This window comes from Trachypithecus francoisi, unplaced genomic scaffold (assembly GCF_009764315.1).
Source record: "Trachypithecus francoisi isolate TF-2019V2 unplaced genomic scaffold, Tfra_2.0 Lachesis_group9, whole genome shotgun sequence".
Lineage (NCBI taxonomy): Eukaryota > Metazoa > Chordata > Mammalia > Primates > Cercopithecidae > Trachypithecus > Trachypithecus francoisi.
The window spans coordinates 52,162,924-52,179,144 of record NW_022681474.1 but is presented as its reverse complement, the minus strand read 5'-3'; the positions used below and the strand labels follow the sequence as shown (position 1 = coordinate 52,179,144).

Genomic DNA, 16,221 nt, shown 5'->3' with positions numbered 1-16,221 from the left:
ACTGATAAGCATATGAAACAAATGTATAATCACTTTAGCAACAAAATAATTCTAATTAAGGCTGGGCGCGTTGGTTCACACCTGTAGTCTCAGTACTTGGGGAGGCTGAGGCAGGCAGATCACTTGAGGCCAGGAGTTCAAGACTAGCCTGGCCAACATGGCGAAATCCTGTCTCTACTAAAAATACAAAACTAGCTGGGCGTGGTGGTGCGCGCCTGTAATCCCAGCTACTCAGGAGGCTGAGGCAGGAGAATTGCTTGAACCAGAGAGGCAGATGTTGCAGTGAGCCAAGATCGCACCACTGCACTCCAGCCTGGGTGACAGAGTGAAACTGTGTCTCAAAAAAAAAAAAAAAAAAAAAAAAAGAAAGAAAGAAAAACTCCAATTAAAACAGATAACCTCTTTTAAACCTAACAATCAGTCTTTTACTTATACAATTCAGTTTAGAGTGTGGAAAACTCCCGATAGGAATATATTTCAGGATAACCTTTCTGAGAACATTTTAAAAGTAGGATTTGAGAGCACACACAGACGATGGAATCCTGTGTAGTTGATATGATTTAATCTATGCTGATTGATTTGGAAACAGGTATATGGCAAATTGTGGAGTAAAAAAAGAACACACTACATACTGGCCTATATGGAATGGTCCCATTTATGTAAAAGTGTGTTTCTATCAGGGTATCTGGAAAATGTTCAACAAAATAGTAACAATTGTTATCTGTTTTGTTTTTTCAGAGACAGGGTCTTGCTCTATTGCCCAGGCTGGAGTACAGTGGTGCAATCATAGCTCACTGTAGCCTCTAACTCCTGGGCTCATGCCACGCAATCCTCCCACCTCAGCCTCCTGAGTAGCTGGGACTATAGGCGTGTACAACCTTGCTTGGCTCTGGTTATCTGTTGATACTGGAATTTCTGCTTTTTTCCTGGTACAGATACATACACACAAGTACTTTGACCCCAAAATTCTATTTTCTTAGAATAAATTCCCAGAAGGAATGAAAGATGTGTGCAAAGACTATCAGTGAGAATGTGGGCCAGAGGTGGGAGTCTACACCTGTAATCCCAGCACTTTGGGAGGCTGAGGCAAAGGGGATCACTTGAAGCCAGGAGTTTAGACCAGCCTGGGCAACATGGCAAAACCATGTCTCTACAAAAAATACAAAAAGTATCCAGGTGTGGAGGCACATGCCTGTAGTCCCGGCTACTCATAGGAGGCTGAGGAGGGAGGATCACTTGAGCCCAGGGAGGTTGAGGCTGCAGTGAGCCATGATCACACTACTGTACTCCAACCTGGTTAACAGAGTGTCTCTAAAAATAAAATAAAATAAGATGTAGATACATGCAGGAGGCTGAGGTGATGGATCACTGGAGCCCAGGAGTTTGAGTCCAACTTGGGCAACATTGAAAGACCCTAAATAAATATATATTTTTTTATTATATAGTCCCAGCTACTCGGGAGACAGAGGCAGGAGAATGGCGTGAACCCAGGAGGCGGAGCTTGCAGTGAGCTGAGATCGCGCCACTGCACTCCAGCCTGGGCGACAGAGCAAGACTCCATCTCAAAAAAAAAAAAAAAAATTAAAAGAACATTTTCCTTTAAACAAAAATGCATGTTCCTTGTTTTTGTTTGTTTGTTTTGGTTTGGTTTGTTTTTTGCCTTTTTTGAGAGAGAGTCTTGCTCTGTCGCCCAGGCTGGAGTCCACTGGTGTGATCTCAGTTCATTGCTGTTATATGACTAGTGGCATCTTCATTTGAGGATGGAAACTTCCCCAACTTCTTAATTTGAAAAATTTCAGAGCAAAAGTTGAGAGAAAAATGTAATGGGCACCTTTATACCTTTCACCTTCATTAACCAAATATCATTGTTTTGGCACACTTGCTTTCTCTCTTGTGGCTTACTCTCCATCCCTTTTTTCAACAAAGCACTTGAAAGTAATTTGCAGACATCATGAAATGTAAATACTCAGTGTGTGTCTCTTTCTTCAGAATAAGGACATTCCCCTACACAATCACAACTCCAAATATGGCTGATTTTATCTGTTATCTTCATGATCACAAATTGTCATGTTGTGCTATAATAATTGATTTACTTCTCCCCTGCTCTGTGAGCTCCTAGAGGCAGGGCTGAAATCTAATTTGACGTTGTGTTTCTACTGCATATTGCAGGACCCAGCTTACTGTATGGGTCTGTTACCAAGAATGTCTAAGTCAAGAAATTGAAGATTGTTTCCTGAAGATTCTGCATCCTAATGTAGAATCTTTCCTTTAGAATCTTTCCTATTAGAGTGTAAGTAAATTCTTTTGGTATGTTATTTAAGAATATTTGTGAATAGGCTTAATTAAACACAATGTTAAGAAATTATAAACTTAAGACCAGGCACAGTGGCTCACGCCTGTAATCCCAGCACTCTGGGAGGCCGAGGCGGGCAGATCACTTGAGGTCAGGAGTTCAAGACCAGCCTGGCCAACATGGTGAAACCTCATCTCTACTAAAAATACAAAAGTTAGCCGGGCGTGGTGGTGCACACCTGTAATCCCAGCTACTTGGGAGACTGAGGCAGGAGAATTGCTTGAACCTGGGAGGTAGAGCTTGCAGTGAAGCAGAGAGGTTACCTTTACAAATGTATGCCTTAAGTGGGTAGAATTCACTTCTTAATAACAAACCAGGTTCAAGACCTCCAAAGACATAATGACAATTAATTGGCAAACCTCATCCCCTCTCACACATTTCTCCCCTGTTGACATTCAATCAGGGGCCAGAATTAAACTACTGAGAAAGATGAACACTTTATTATAATTGTTCTATGATTCATGACCTGTGTTCCAACACCTAGAAACATAGGGATGGTTAGCTTTTCTGTCTCATTCTATATCGTTCTGAGAAATTACAGATATTTTCTTCTAAGAAAGGCATGATCAACTATTCAAGTTTTGCTGAATCTAAGGTAATATCAGAATACTCTTAAACAACTTATGGCCTCAGATCCCAGTAGTTTAGAATTCTAGGGATGATGAAAATTTATAATCACTGTGAGAATGTTATCCTATCAAAACTTTGTAGAAACATCTATGCTTTTGCATAACAGCGTAAAAGACCTCTTCTGATGAGAGAGAGGGAGGGAGGGACGGAGGGAGGGAAGGAAGGACAGAGAGAGAAAGAAAGAGGAAGGAAGGAAGGAAAGGAAGGAAGGAAGGGAAGGAGGGAGGGAGGGAATTAGGGAGTTGGGGTAACCAGGTAATTTAGGCCAATGGAGTCAACTGTGCCTTAAGCTGGTACTAGCCTCATTTATGTGAGTCAATCAAGTCCCCCTTTTTTGCTCAAGCTACTCTGAGTTAGGTTTTTATCACTTGCAACCAAGAGTCATGACTAACAAACCCATCCTACTGTTACCTCTTTCGCCTTGGCTCTGTATTCCACAGATTTAATCTTGGCGCTGATATAATTTTGTTTAAGTATTTCTTTACCAGCTTGCTTGTGAACTCACAGAAGGCAGACCTTCGTGTCTTTGTATTCCCAGTGCCTGGCACATGGTAGACATTCAGCAAACGTCTGTAGGGTGGATCATGCACCCAATGTTGTCAACTCATTTGATATCAGACCCCCTTTCCCCTAACCAAACAAAAAAAAAAGATGTAAAATGAGACTTAGCACAGACCTTACTAGTGGAGAGAAAGGTGAATGCCTCTAATGCTGTTAGAAAAAGGATAACTTTGGGGAAACTAAGTGACTAACAAGTAAAAATGGTTCTCTGAAAATAAGAGAGCTGTCCCTGCAAGCTGAACTATCAGGAGAAGAAGAATGAGGTCTCCCTAAAATGCCCACCATGAGACTGCCAGATACGGGACTGCTGGATGACACTCTTTGGCTGCGCCACTGAGTTTTATGAAAACATATCAGAGTAGATTAAAGACACGTACTTGTCATCTCAGGTAAGGAATATACACAGGAGGTGTCTTAGTCCTTTCTGGGTGCTGTAACAAAGTAACAGACTGGGCAGTTTACAAGTAACAGAAACTTATTGTTCACAGTTTGAAGGCTGGGATGATCAAGGCGCCAGAAGATTGAGAGTCTAGTGAGGACCTGCTCTCTGCTTCAAAGATGACACCTTCTGGCTGTATCCTCATGTGACAAAATGGGACAAAGAAGCTCCCTTGGGCCACTTCTGTAAGGGCACTGATCCCATTCACAAGGGCAGAGCCCTCATGACCTAATCACATCCCAGATGCCCCACTTCTGAATGCCATCAGAGATGAGGTTTCAACGTAAGAATTCTGGGGTGACACATTCAGACCACAGCAGGAGCAATGGGCTGATCCTGATCCCAATTAAATAGCTCATAACTTCTGCAGATAGCTCAGATTCCTCAAGACTGGAGGAAACAGTCCAACCTAAATAAGGGCTCCTGGAAATTTGTGTTAATTCATGAAATACATACCAACAACTGTGAAGAGATGTTGGTGTGATCTGTTGTCTCACTTGAAATGGTTTAAAGATTTCTTCCCTGTAGGATGTGAAGAGCCATCTGTTCCTGGGGATCACGTTCTGGTTGATGTAGGGATTAGGTCCCCACTTGAGGTCAAAGTGGGGAAGGGCACACTTAAGAGAACAGCTCTCTTGGTTGGCCTATATTGACTGGGCAGATTTTATATCAGAATTCCAAGTATCTGCCTAGTGTGGTTATAGTTAAGAGAGCACAGATTAGAAGGCATCAACTACAGGCTCAAGTTTCATCACCCATTCGATGAATCATTGAAGGGAATCAATGATTTTGTTTGAATTCCAGTCTCTAGAGACAAAATGGGGTCAATTCTTTCTGTACCCACCTTATTGGCTGCCAGACTTGGGTAATCATTTGCTCTAATTCCCTTATCTTCCCCACAAAGAAACTCATCAGTTAAAGCCTTGTTCTTACCTTTCTTGGTCACAGAACCCTCTGATGATTTGTTGAAAGCTATAGATCCTTCTCCACAGAGACATGCATTAAGGCATTTTTGCACATTATTTTTGAAAGAATCACAAAACTCTTGTGGTTCATTCTTAGGGAAGCCAAGTTAAAAAACAACAACCACCTCTGAACCAAAGGAATTTTTAAAAACATACACAGAGTAAAATAAGCTTGTTCATGTCATCATAAATTTATTTTCAGGCAATATGGTAATATATTAACACTTGGCATACTCTGAACTTACAGAATAAGTACCACGCCATACTTCCTCATTAATGACTACCATTTTACATGAGCTTCTACCATCACAATGAGAGAACCGACTGCTACATGTTTGCTGGTAAACACATTCAGTAAGGCACTCAAATCCTAGACACGAACTAACCACAGAACGCTCTTCCCCGCTTTAATAAATTGAAACATGATCTCATTTCCTTCATTTTCAAAGCTTTTTACAGAAAGACACGCTTGTTTTGAACTTGTCTAAACATAGGTTTATATAAACTAATCCATTATCATGTATAGTTATAATGAAGGAAATGATTTGACAGTTTTTTAGGTAGGGATAAGCAAAAGCACTGCAGCAGTTTCTAAGGGAATATCTTCCATGTAGTTCCCCATACTTAGTACAATGCCTGGAATGCAGCAGGGACTAAACACAGTGAACAAATGGGCAAACCTTTAATTCTCAGGGATCAGCTACACATTGCCTTGACTGATAGATCATTTCTCCAGAAGAAAGGAAGAAACCAAAAAAAACAAAAACAAGCTTTTTAAACCTCACAGGATTTTCTTAGAAAAAAGTTTTAATTTATATATCTACTGCAATTCTCTTTGTAAAATATATTTAATAAAAAATCCAAAGCAAAAGTCCTGTCATTCATTTATTTCAAAAGACAAATCATTTCAGTACTTCTTCCTTGAAATGTCTGCAATTTCTTCCTCTGGCCTCAGAGAAGGGCATCAGCTCCATGCTTTACAATGTCAGGATAAAAATCCAGGAGGGAGAAATCTTGTTGTAATAGATAGCTGTTTTCATCTGACACAAAAAGGCTCTGAATCTTCAATACACAAGGTTCTGCGCTGACTGCCAACAAGGAGTGGAACAGGTCTGCCACAACCATCCCATAGGTGATCTCTGAGGAAGGAACTGCAGAAGATGAAAGCACAGAGCTCTCAAGATCGCTGCTAGCTTGACAGGAGCAAACACACTGAGGGGTTTCATTGTTTCTCTTGGTTCCTCAAGTTTCAAATCCATTTTAAATTTCTCTTCACGGCCAGTAGCGGTGGCTCACACCTGTAATCCTAGCACTTTGGGAGGCAGACATGGCAGGATCACTTGAGGTCAGGAGTTCGACACATGCCTGGCCAACACAGTAAAACCCCGTCTCTACTAAAAATACAAAAATTAGCCAGGAGTGGTGGCACACGCCTGTAATCCCAGCTACTCGGGAGGCTGAGGCAGGAGATTTGTTTGAACCCGGGAGGTAGAGGTTGCAGTGAGCCAAGAATGTGCCACTGCACTCCAGCCTGGGCAACAAAACAAGATTCTGTCTCTAAATAAATAAATAAGTAAGTAAACTACTCTTCCTACACCTTCTCTTTCTAGTTACAAGCTATTGAGGCACTCCAGAGTGACAGCACGTGATCCCACTGACACAAGAAACAGGCCCAGATAACACACCGTTCAGACGTCGCGACAGTAGTTCTGGTTATGCTACAGTACATCAGAAGAGTGCTCTTAGCCAGTTCACAGTTCTGATCAAGTTACTTATGCATACATTTACTTTTTATATAAAAGAATCTTGAATTGGTCACTTAAGAAATATTGAATCTCAATAATAAAAAATACTAAAAGTATAGCTAAATGTGTTATTTTATTTTGCATTTGTCCTATACTCTTCCTCTCACTTTTTTAGGACATCTAATCAAGACACTTGGCAGGTTTGTTCAACACCAGAATGACAAAGCACCATTGACCATGCTCAGACCATACTAACCCCCTGACAATTACCACAGTCTTTCTTGGATGGGGGCTACAGAGTCCTGGAGGACCAATGACATATTTTGGGGGGTATGATAATTCTCTACAATAACTTTTAAATTTTGTATTTTCACTGGGATAAACTAAAAAATAACCAATATTAGTAATAATCTGGATGGTCTGATGATCACTTTATAACCAATGACATTTTCACTTATGATCACAATCTATAACACCAAGAAGTACAACTTTAATTGTCTCAAGAATGCATAAAACACTGAAGTATATGTGATACGAGAATAATGCTTCTCTAAGAGATAAAGACTAATTTACATTATGCAAAGAAGAAGAGATAGGCCGGACACGGTGGCTCACGCCTGTAATCCCAGCACTTTGGGAGGCTGAGGCAGGCGGATCACCTGAGGTTGGGAGTTTGAGACCAGCCTGACTAACATGGAGAAACCACGTCTCTACTAAAAATACAAAATTAGCCAGGCATGGTGGCGCATGCCTGTAATCCCAGCTACTTAGGAAACTGAGGCAGGAGACTTGTTTGAACCCAGGAGGCAGAGGTTACGGTGAACCGAGATCGTGCCATAGCACTCCAGCCTAGGCAACAAGAGTGAAACTCCGTCTCAAACAAAAAAAAGAAGAGGTAATACTGAAAATATGTAAGTAACATTAATAAAAGGAAAGAAAATAGTCAAAAGAATAAAAATGAAATAAAGAAAATGGGGGAAAAAAAGAAGAGAGGCTTCTAATTAGGATGTACAAAGCTGGAAAGAGTGTGGCTCCCACCCTAACAGTTACTGGAAAAAGCTGAATAAATATAAAATCATCATTTTCTTGAAAACACATGAGAACCAAGGTTGTAAAACAGCAAAAAGACTGAAACATAAGGAGACAGGTGCCTCCAGGGAGATGGAACAGGAGCACAGGTTCCCTTGGGGCAGGCCTCGGGAAGAAGACAAGTCCTCCATATAGGCAGGAAAGAAGAATGTGATTTTTATTAATAAATTAATTGCAAAAAGTCAACGAATTGCCAATGTCACCAACATAAGGAACATCTGCATCCTCACAGACTCCTCTACATAGTAAGTCTCACCTCCACCAGGTGCTCACAAGACTGGGGGCAGGGCAAGACATCAAAGAAAGCTTCCAACTACAAAACACAAAGCACTATCTGGCCTCCCTTTTAAGGAACAAAAGCCTTCAACTGCTGGAGGAAGGACACCAAATCTTGTTGCCCCAGGGTACAGGTGAGGAATCAGCACAGATGTGGGAAAGAAAAAAGAAAAAAAAAATCCCTCCATCCTGAGGGAGGACTGAAAAACCACCCTGGGTCAAGACCATTAGTAGTCCCCTACTGCTGGGGCAGGGCCAGGACCACACAAGACCCACCAAAGACACAAGACAGAGCTCGGCTGCCACTGGCACAGCCACATAAGGGACGGGGTTACCAAGAAAGCACCATATGCAAGATCCTGTATAAGACTGAGGCTGGACCAGAATCAAAGAGGAACAATCCTGCTCCTGCCCACCAGGTTAGGATGCACCAAGTAACAACCAACAAAAGTTTGTGCAACTTGGGGAAGTGCAAGAACATGGAGAGAAACTTTCTCTGAGGCCCAAGTGCAGAGTGGAGGGCTAAGTTGATGGTGGAGCAGGAATACTGGGGAATCACCTCCCACCATAAGCACAAGATAATTCGAAACCAGTGGTGACCTGAAGGTAACCACAGAAACAATAAAACCTGAATCCAACTCAACATATGACAAGACTGACCATCCTGCTCATCCCTCACCTCCAGTAAAGGACCAGAAGAGGCATGCCTATTTCTAGGTACAAATACTATTTACCTCAGTTTATATTGTTCTACTTAATATATGCAATGTTCAGCATTCAACTAAAAATTACTAGACACCCCCAACTAAAAAAGAACACAAAAAACAATCTACTATTAAAAGATAAAGCAATCACAGAACCAGATTAGCTCATCGGCTTAGAGGATCTGAGGCTAATGAGAACAGGAATGGAGTTTGAATACCTGACAGATATATTATCTTTGCTTTATTCTTAGCCACTGATGACTAAGTGGCTTAGTGAAGATCTTGCAAATCCATGCCACTGACAGTGGACTATCTTCATATATATTGTGTCACACACTCACTGACTTCACTCTTATAAAACTAGAGTTAAGTAAAACAGTTTTTGCTTACCAACTGGAAATGTAGGTTAAGAAGAAATCAGGTGCCTCTCACCATTCATGTACTAACAGGTGTAAAGCAAGTCAACCTTCTAACTTACATAGGCTTATATTTCACTTAAGCTAAATTATCCTTCTGCTTTTATATGGACAGAAAAGCTCTTAAAGTACAGTGCTCTTTCTGTTCCGAAATACCATTTATACTCCTGAGTATAACAACCTCTTGATGGCACACTGATATATTACCTATCACTCTGTTGAGGCAGTCTGCAGAAATGTTCAGAAGAATCTTCTCTATCAGCTTTGATTCTACACGGATGCAAACATCATGTCTTCCATCAACTACAGTCATTAAGGCCGGCCTACAAAACAGTGAACAACACACAACCTTCAAAAAGATTTTCAAATAAAAGAAATGCTTAAATGAAAAATAATTCCAAAAAGCACTTGGTTTTTATGTAGGATTAATTTTAATTCCTAAAACAACTCTAGGATGTTCTGTGACATCCTAGAAAGAAAAAAAGGTGTTTTTTTCCCCAAGTGCTTCAAATGATAAATTAATACATTTTATTTATTCTATATCCATTTTTAAATTTCAGATACTAATATAAAAATATATTAAACTGTTTTATAAATTATTTTTAGAAATGAAAATAAAAATAATAATCACATATTTCACAATCACAATTTCAAGTTATTTTTTTCAACTGAATTCTTCCCTATCAGAAATAAACTGTTTTGCATATCAATAAACAGGGAACTGGATTAACAATTTTCAGTGCATCCTACATCTTAATGCTATGTGGCTGATAAAAAGAATGAAGAACATTTACAAGTGCCATTAGGGAAGGAGCACCAGGATAGACTCTAAGGAACAACAATATGAACAATATTCTTCTGTCCACAAGCTTCTAAAGAAAGGGATACACATGTGCTGGGATGAACATAATAAATCACTGGAAGGACATACAAAAAACCTTCTCACCAGCATGGAAGCAGCACTAGTGGGAGAGGGTTGGATGGTGAAGGAGACTTTTACTCTGTTTTGTAACCTCCTGTGTAATGTGCATTTTAACCATGGCCTGTGGTACCTATTTTATAACTACATTAATTTTTTAAAAATAAATTGAGAACAGAATTCAGAAACAGGCTCATTAGTGGGGGAATTTAATGTAACAGAGCTAAAACATAACTACTGATTTTCCCCCTAAAAACCCACATCCCCCTTTATTCACATGATGACTCTGCGTTCCTTCCTCTTTTCACTCTACACTCGTTCCTCAGCCTCTGTCCCTCCATTATTTATTTCAGCAAATACAAACTCAGTATCTATCATGGACTGTGGTAAGTGCTGGGTACCCACTAGTGAACAAGACAAATCTGGTTCCCTCACTCAGGAACGTAAAACCGTAGTGGGATAGGAAGAAATTAAGCAAGCATGGTGACTCATGCCTGTAATCCCAGTGCTTTGGGATGCCAAGGTGAGGAGGACTGCTTGAGGCCAGGAGTTTGAGACCAGCCTGGGCAACACAAGACCTCACCTCTACAAAAAGAAAAAAAAAAGAAAATAAGCTTTTCAACAGTGGTGCCAAGATGACTAAACAGAGATGGAATAGGCTTTTCAAAAATTCACGCTGCGACAACTAGACACCCACATGCAAAAGAATAAAATTCCCTTCCTTATCCCATACACAAAACTTAACTCAAAGTAGATAATAAACCTAAATATAAGCGCTAAAACCACTAAACTCTTAGAAGAAAATATGGGAGCAAATCTCCATAACCTTGGCTTAGAATGACACCTTTCTCAGATATGACCCAAAAGCACATGCAACAAAAAGAAAAACAGAATAAGAAGTACTGGCAAGGATATGGGGAAATTATAACCTCAGATTGCTGGTGAGAATGTAAAATCGTGCAGCAATTTTGGAGAACAGTCTGGTAGTTCCTCAAAAGGTTAAAGAGACAGTTTATGTCTGTTTATGACCCAGCAATTCACCACTCCTAGATATATACCCAAGAGAAATGAACACATATATCCACACAAAAACTTGTACACAAATGTTCACAGCAGCATCACTTATAATAGCCAAAGTGTAGGAACAATCCAATTGTCCATCAACTGATGAACAGATAAACAAAATGTGGTATATGCATACAATGCAGTATTATTTTGCAATAAAAAGGAATGAAGTACTGATACATGCTACAACATGGATGGACCTTGAAAACATCATGCTAAATGAAGCCAGTCACAAAAGATCACATATTATATAATATTTATATAAAATATCTAGAACAGGCAAATCTATAGAGACAGAAAGCAGATTCGTAGTTGCCATGGGTTGAGGGGCATGGGGAGGAGAGTGACTGCTAATGAGTATGAGGCTTTGTATAGGGCTAGGTGATGAAAATGTCCTAACTGGTTGTGGTGATAGCTACACAGCCCTGGGAATATACTAAAGCCATTGAACTGTACATTTCAGAAGATTAATTTGATGTATATGAATTTTACTTCAGTAAAAATGTTTTTTTAGAAAAGACAGTATGCAACTACAAATTACAATAAGCACACCCAGGCTACTGTAACAGAAAATAAAGAAGGGTGGTTAGGAAAGGCCTCTCTGATAAAGCAGCATTTAATCTAAGACATAAAGAAACCAGCCTTGTGGAGTCAGACTGAGGGAAGAAATTCGAGAACATCCTAAGGAGAAAAATCAAAATGTCTGAAGAACTGAAAGAAGGCCACGTGGCTAGAGTGCTGGACGACAGGGGAGTGGCAGCAGATGAGACTGCAGAGGCAACAAGCATAAGGAGATGACTGATGGGTGAAGCAAGGGGTAATCATGCTGCCAACAGGTGGAGAATAAAGGGGAGGAGGCAAGGCCAGCAGTAGCTCCACCAAGAGACTGCTGGTGTGCTGGTCTGTGCAACAGGTAGTAGTGACTTAGATGAGGCCTGAGTGATTCCAGACGAGCAGGCACTGACTTTCCATTTTGGTTTCACAGTAACTGAGGTTCAGCTAGGGGAAGGTAAACAGGGATGCCACATGCCCCACAGTGTGTAGGATATGGTACATAATGAGAAACTGTCCTGCGTAAAATGTCAACAACACCCCTGCTGAGATACACTGGACTAAGATGTTAGCAGTGGAGATGGAAAAAAGTGGATGAATTTGTGATATAGTTCTGAATGAAAATTCCTAGGACTTGCTAATAGATTAGATAGGGGAGGCAGGGAAGAGAAAATGATTCAATGATCGTGCCCAGGTTTCCAGCTTAAATAATTGGGTAGATGGTGTGCCATTTTCCAGAAAGTATAAAAATGAAGAGAACTAGATTTGAGTATGGTTAGGAAAAACAACAGTCCATTGTGGGTATGTTTAAATGTGAGATGGACGTCAAGCAAAGGATTTGATACTGACTACTGGAGCCTGGAGGAGAAAATCAGGGTGAAGATGTAAGTACAAATATGAAAACAGCTGTGATCATCCAGGCAGAATGTACAGAAAGAATAAGAGGAAGGACACAGACGAGAGCTCAAGATTAACCCCAGCATTTAAAGAGGGGGTAGAAGAGGCTGAGAAGGAAGGGCCTGAGAGACAAGTTAGAAAGCCAGTAGGAGGCTATTTCAAGAAGGAGGAAGTAGCCTGACATGCCGAATATAACTGAGAGCAGTTAGAAGGAAGAAAGAAGTATCCATGCCTCAGGCAACATCAAAAGTGTAACTTTGACAAAAGCAGCTTCTGCAGCATGGTGGGAGTAGAATGGAATAACTGGAGTGAAACTGAAGACATAATAGGGGAGAGAGAATATATTTACAACTCTTTAACAAAGTTTGGCTGGGTATAAAACACAATAGAGAAACGAAGGGATAAGAGGGAGATGTAATGTTAATGGATGATTTTGTTTGTTTTCTTTAATACAAGAAATACGGGAGTGTGTTTATAGGCTGGTAAGAATAATCCATTAGGAGAGGTAATAACTGAAGATTAAGAAGGAAAAACAAAACAGAGTGCAGAAACCAAGGAAGAGTTCAATCACCACAGATAACCTTATAAGCCTCGCCCAGAATTCTCTTGCAAATTGCATTTCTGTACATCTAACCACTTTCCAACTTGCTACCTCTCAGGAACTCAAGCTCAATATGATCAACATTTTCCCAAGGTTACTTGTTTTAATAAATAATCTTATTGTTCACCCAACTGTCAATGATGTGTAATGTACCTGTGCTCTCTCTTTACCTACCAATCACGACATCTTGCAAACTATTTTCCAACCATTCTCAAATCTGTCCACTTCTTTTTATTCCCACCACCTCCTCTCTAGTCAAGCCACCATCATCTCTCCTCCAAAATAAGGCAACAGCCTCTTACCTCTTCTCTGCACTAGCTTCATTCTAAATCCACTCTCCAATGTGCAGCTAAACTCACTTCTGATGAACAGAATTTGATGGAAGTGATGCCACATGATTTCTGAGTCTAGGTCACAAAAAGGCTGGCTTCCACCTGGAACTCTCTTTCTTGCCTTTCCTGCTCTGGGGAAATGAGCTGCCACTTTGTGAGAACACTCAGGAAGCCTGTGGAGACCCAAGTGAAGAGGAACTCAACTTGCCAGCCATATGAATGAGCCACTTTGGAAATGAATCCTCCAACTCCAGTCAAGCCTTCAGATGACTGCAGCCCCAGCCTGCACCTTGGCTACAACCTCTTGAGAGACCCAAACGTTTCCTAGTGCTGCCTAAATAGGAGCCTTAATTGTGGTTTGACCTGCTGGGTTTTCTGGCTTCTAGTACAGAAAAATAAATGTATTTCTTGTATTCCAAAACTATAAATCTGAATATTATGTAGAAACATTATTAAAAATGGTATTTGAGTTTTATGATAGCTTGAAGATCAGGAATTACACTATCTACATGTAAATTTAATAAATGTCTGTAGCCTCGTATGAGACTCCAACGCAATATCTAATGTTGCTTCCATTGGAAAATCAGCTCCAAGTTACAACAAATGTAAAATATGACCAACCCACTCACAGTTTGGGACTGTTATGTTACACAAATGTTCGTTAAATGTTTCTTTTTTTTTTTTGAGACGGAGTCTCGCTCTGTCGCCCAGGCTGGAGTGCAGTGGTGTGATCATGGCTCATGGCAAACTCCACCTCTCGGGTTCATGCCATTCTCCTGCCTCAGCCTCCTGAGTAGCTGGGACTACAAGTGCCCGCCACCAAGCCCGGCTAAATTTTTTGTATTTTTAGTAGAGACAGGGTTTCACCGTATTAGCCAGGATGGTCTCGATTTCCTGACCTCGTGATCCAGCTGCCTTGGCCTCCCAGAGTGCTGGGATTACAGGCGTGAGCCACTGCGCCCAGCCGATTGTTTCTTAAACGGACTACCAAGCTTCTTGGGCACAATAAGTCTACTTAGATCAACCAGTATAACATCCATAGTACATATGTGATATGTGAACATACGTAGATTCCTAATAAATATTTGACTGAGTCTTAATGAATAATCATTGAGAGTTTTCTCTTACTCAGTTTGCTGATTGATTTATGTAGATGATTTTGGAGTCATATACTTGATACCTTGAAGGGAGTTTGTTAATTTCAATATTTTCTTTTCAAGGAAACCACATAATCTGGACTAAACAATTTAAAGGCTTTTATAGGCTAGGCGTGGTGGCTCACGCCTGTAATTCCAGCACTTTGGGAGGGCAAGGCAGGTGGATTACCTGAGGTCGGGAGTTCAAGACCAGCCTGACCAACATGGAGAAACCCTGTCTCTATAAAAATATAAAATTAGCTGGGCGTGGTGGCACATGCCTGTAATCCCAGCTAATCGGGAAGCTGAGACAGAAGAATCGCTTGAACCTGGCAGGCAGAAGTTGCAGTGAGCTGAGATCGCACTACTGCACTCTAGTCTGGGCAACAACAGCAAAACTCTGTCTCAAAAAAAAAAAAATTAAAAATTAAAAAAGGCTTTTAAATAAATAAAAAATAATAATTATTGCCTTAACATGACCATTCAACATTCCAGCAAGACAACAAACTAGCACTACATCTTTAATGTGGTATAGTTTAGGAAGAGATCTTACATACCTCATACTAGTTATGCCATAATCAGGTGATACTGATCTGTGAAGTCCTTCTCTTGAACAGTCATTTTGTAAACTAAAGAATCAAAGGCCCTCCTCCCCATAAGGAATAGTACTGAGCAACATTTTTGTCCAATAAATGCTTATACTGAATAGACACATTTGGAATGATATAAATAAGTCACCTATATGTACTTTTTGGGGCCTTAACTATCAATAAATCAATGTTGTTTGTAACATCCCACGCATTTTTTGTTTTGATTTTGAGACAGGGTCTCACTCTGTTGCCCAAGCTGGAGTGCAGTGGTGCAAACATAGCTCACTGTAACAGTCAATCTCCTGGGCTCAAACAATCCTCCTACCTCAGCCTCCCAAGTAGCTGGGACTACAGGCCTATGTCACCATGCCCTTTTTTTGTGTGTGTGGTAGAGATGGGGTTTCCCTATGTTTCCCAGGCTGGTCTTGAACCCCTGAGCTCAAGCAATCCGTCCACCCTGGCCTCCCAAAGTGCTGGGATTACAGGTGTGAGCCACCACACCCAGCCTACCATGCATCCTAATTCAATCTTCTTTTCCACAAAAGCAACTGTCACAGTAATAGCAAAATTCATTCACTTATTTATAACAAACATAATATCTGTAAAGAGAAATAAGGTTTACAAATTAAGCTTCTATAACTTTTCTTGAAGTATGCCATGATAACATGTGGAATATATCTGCATTTAGTTTTTAGATACTACAATATTTAGAAATAGTTAGAAGAAGCATAAAACACTGAGTGCTATTTTGTAAACACATGTAATTTATACGGTAAAAAGAAAAATATCTGAGCTTTTGACTACCTATTATTCAAAAAACAATGTGTTTTTCGCTGAGTTGGTTAGCAGTTGCACCATACAACATTTATTTGCTAGCTTCAATTTCTAAGGTAAAGGTGGGAAAATAGGTTAAATGTCTTACTAGCTTCCACAACAACTCAGAGGTGAGAT

The 16,221-nt window shown here is 40.4% G+C and overlaps 1 protein-coding gene across 13 annotated transcripts in view; it reads right to left on the bottom strand.

Annotated features, from left to right (window-relative positions):
* Positions 1-5,123: 5,123 nt before the first annotated feature.
* SHLD2 (shieldin complex subunit 2) overlaps positions 5,124-16,221 on the bottom strand; it is an 82,551-nt gene continuing 71,453 nt past the window's right edge. For 9 of the 13 annotated variants that reach the window (XM_033209042.1, XM_033209052.1, XM_033209041.1 and 6 more), the window contains 2 exons: positions 9,386-9,501; positions 5,124-6,099 (listed from right to left, as the gene is read on the bottom strand). In XM_033209042.1, coding sequence (XP_033064933.1) covers positions 5,900-6,099; positions 9,386-9,501 — 316 coding nt within the window. In that variant the 3' untranslated portion in view covers positions 5,124-5,899. Of the gene's footprint in view, positions 6,100-9,385; positions 9,502-13,514; positions 13,718-16,221 lie in introns of those variants that run through there. The other 4 variants (XM_033209047.1, XM_033209045.1, XM_033209044.1 and 1 more) reach the window with 3 other exon arrangements.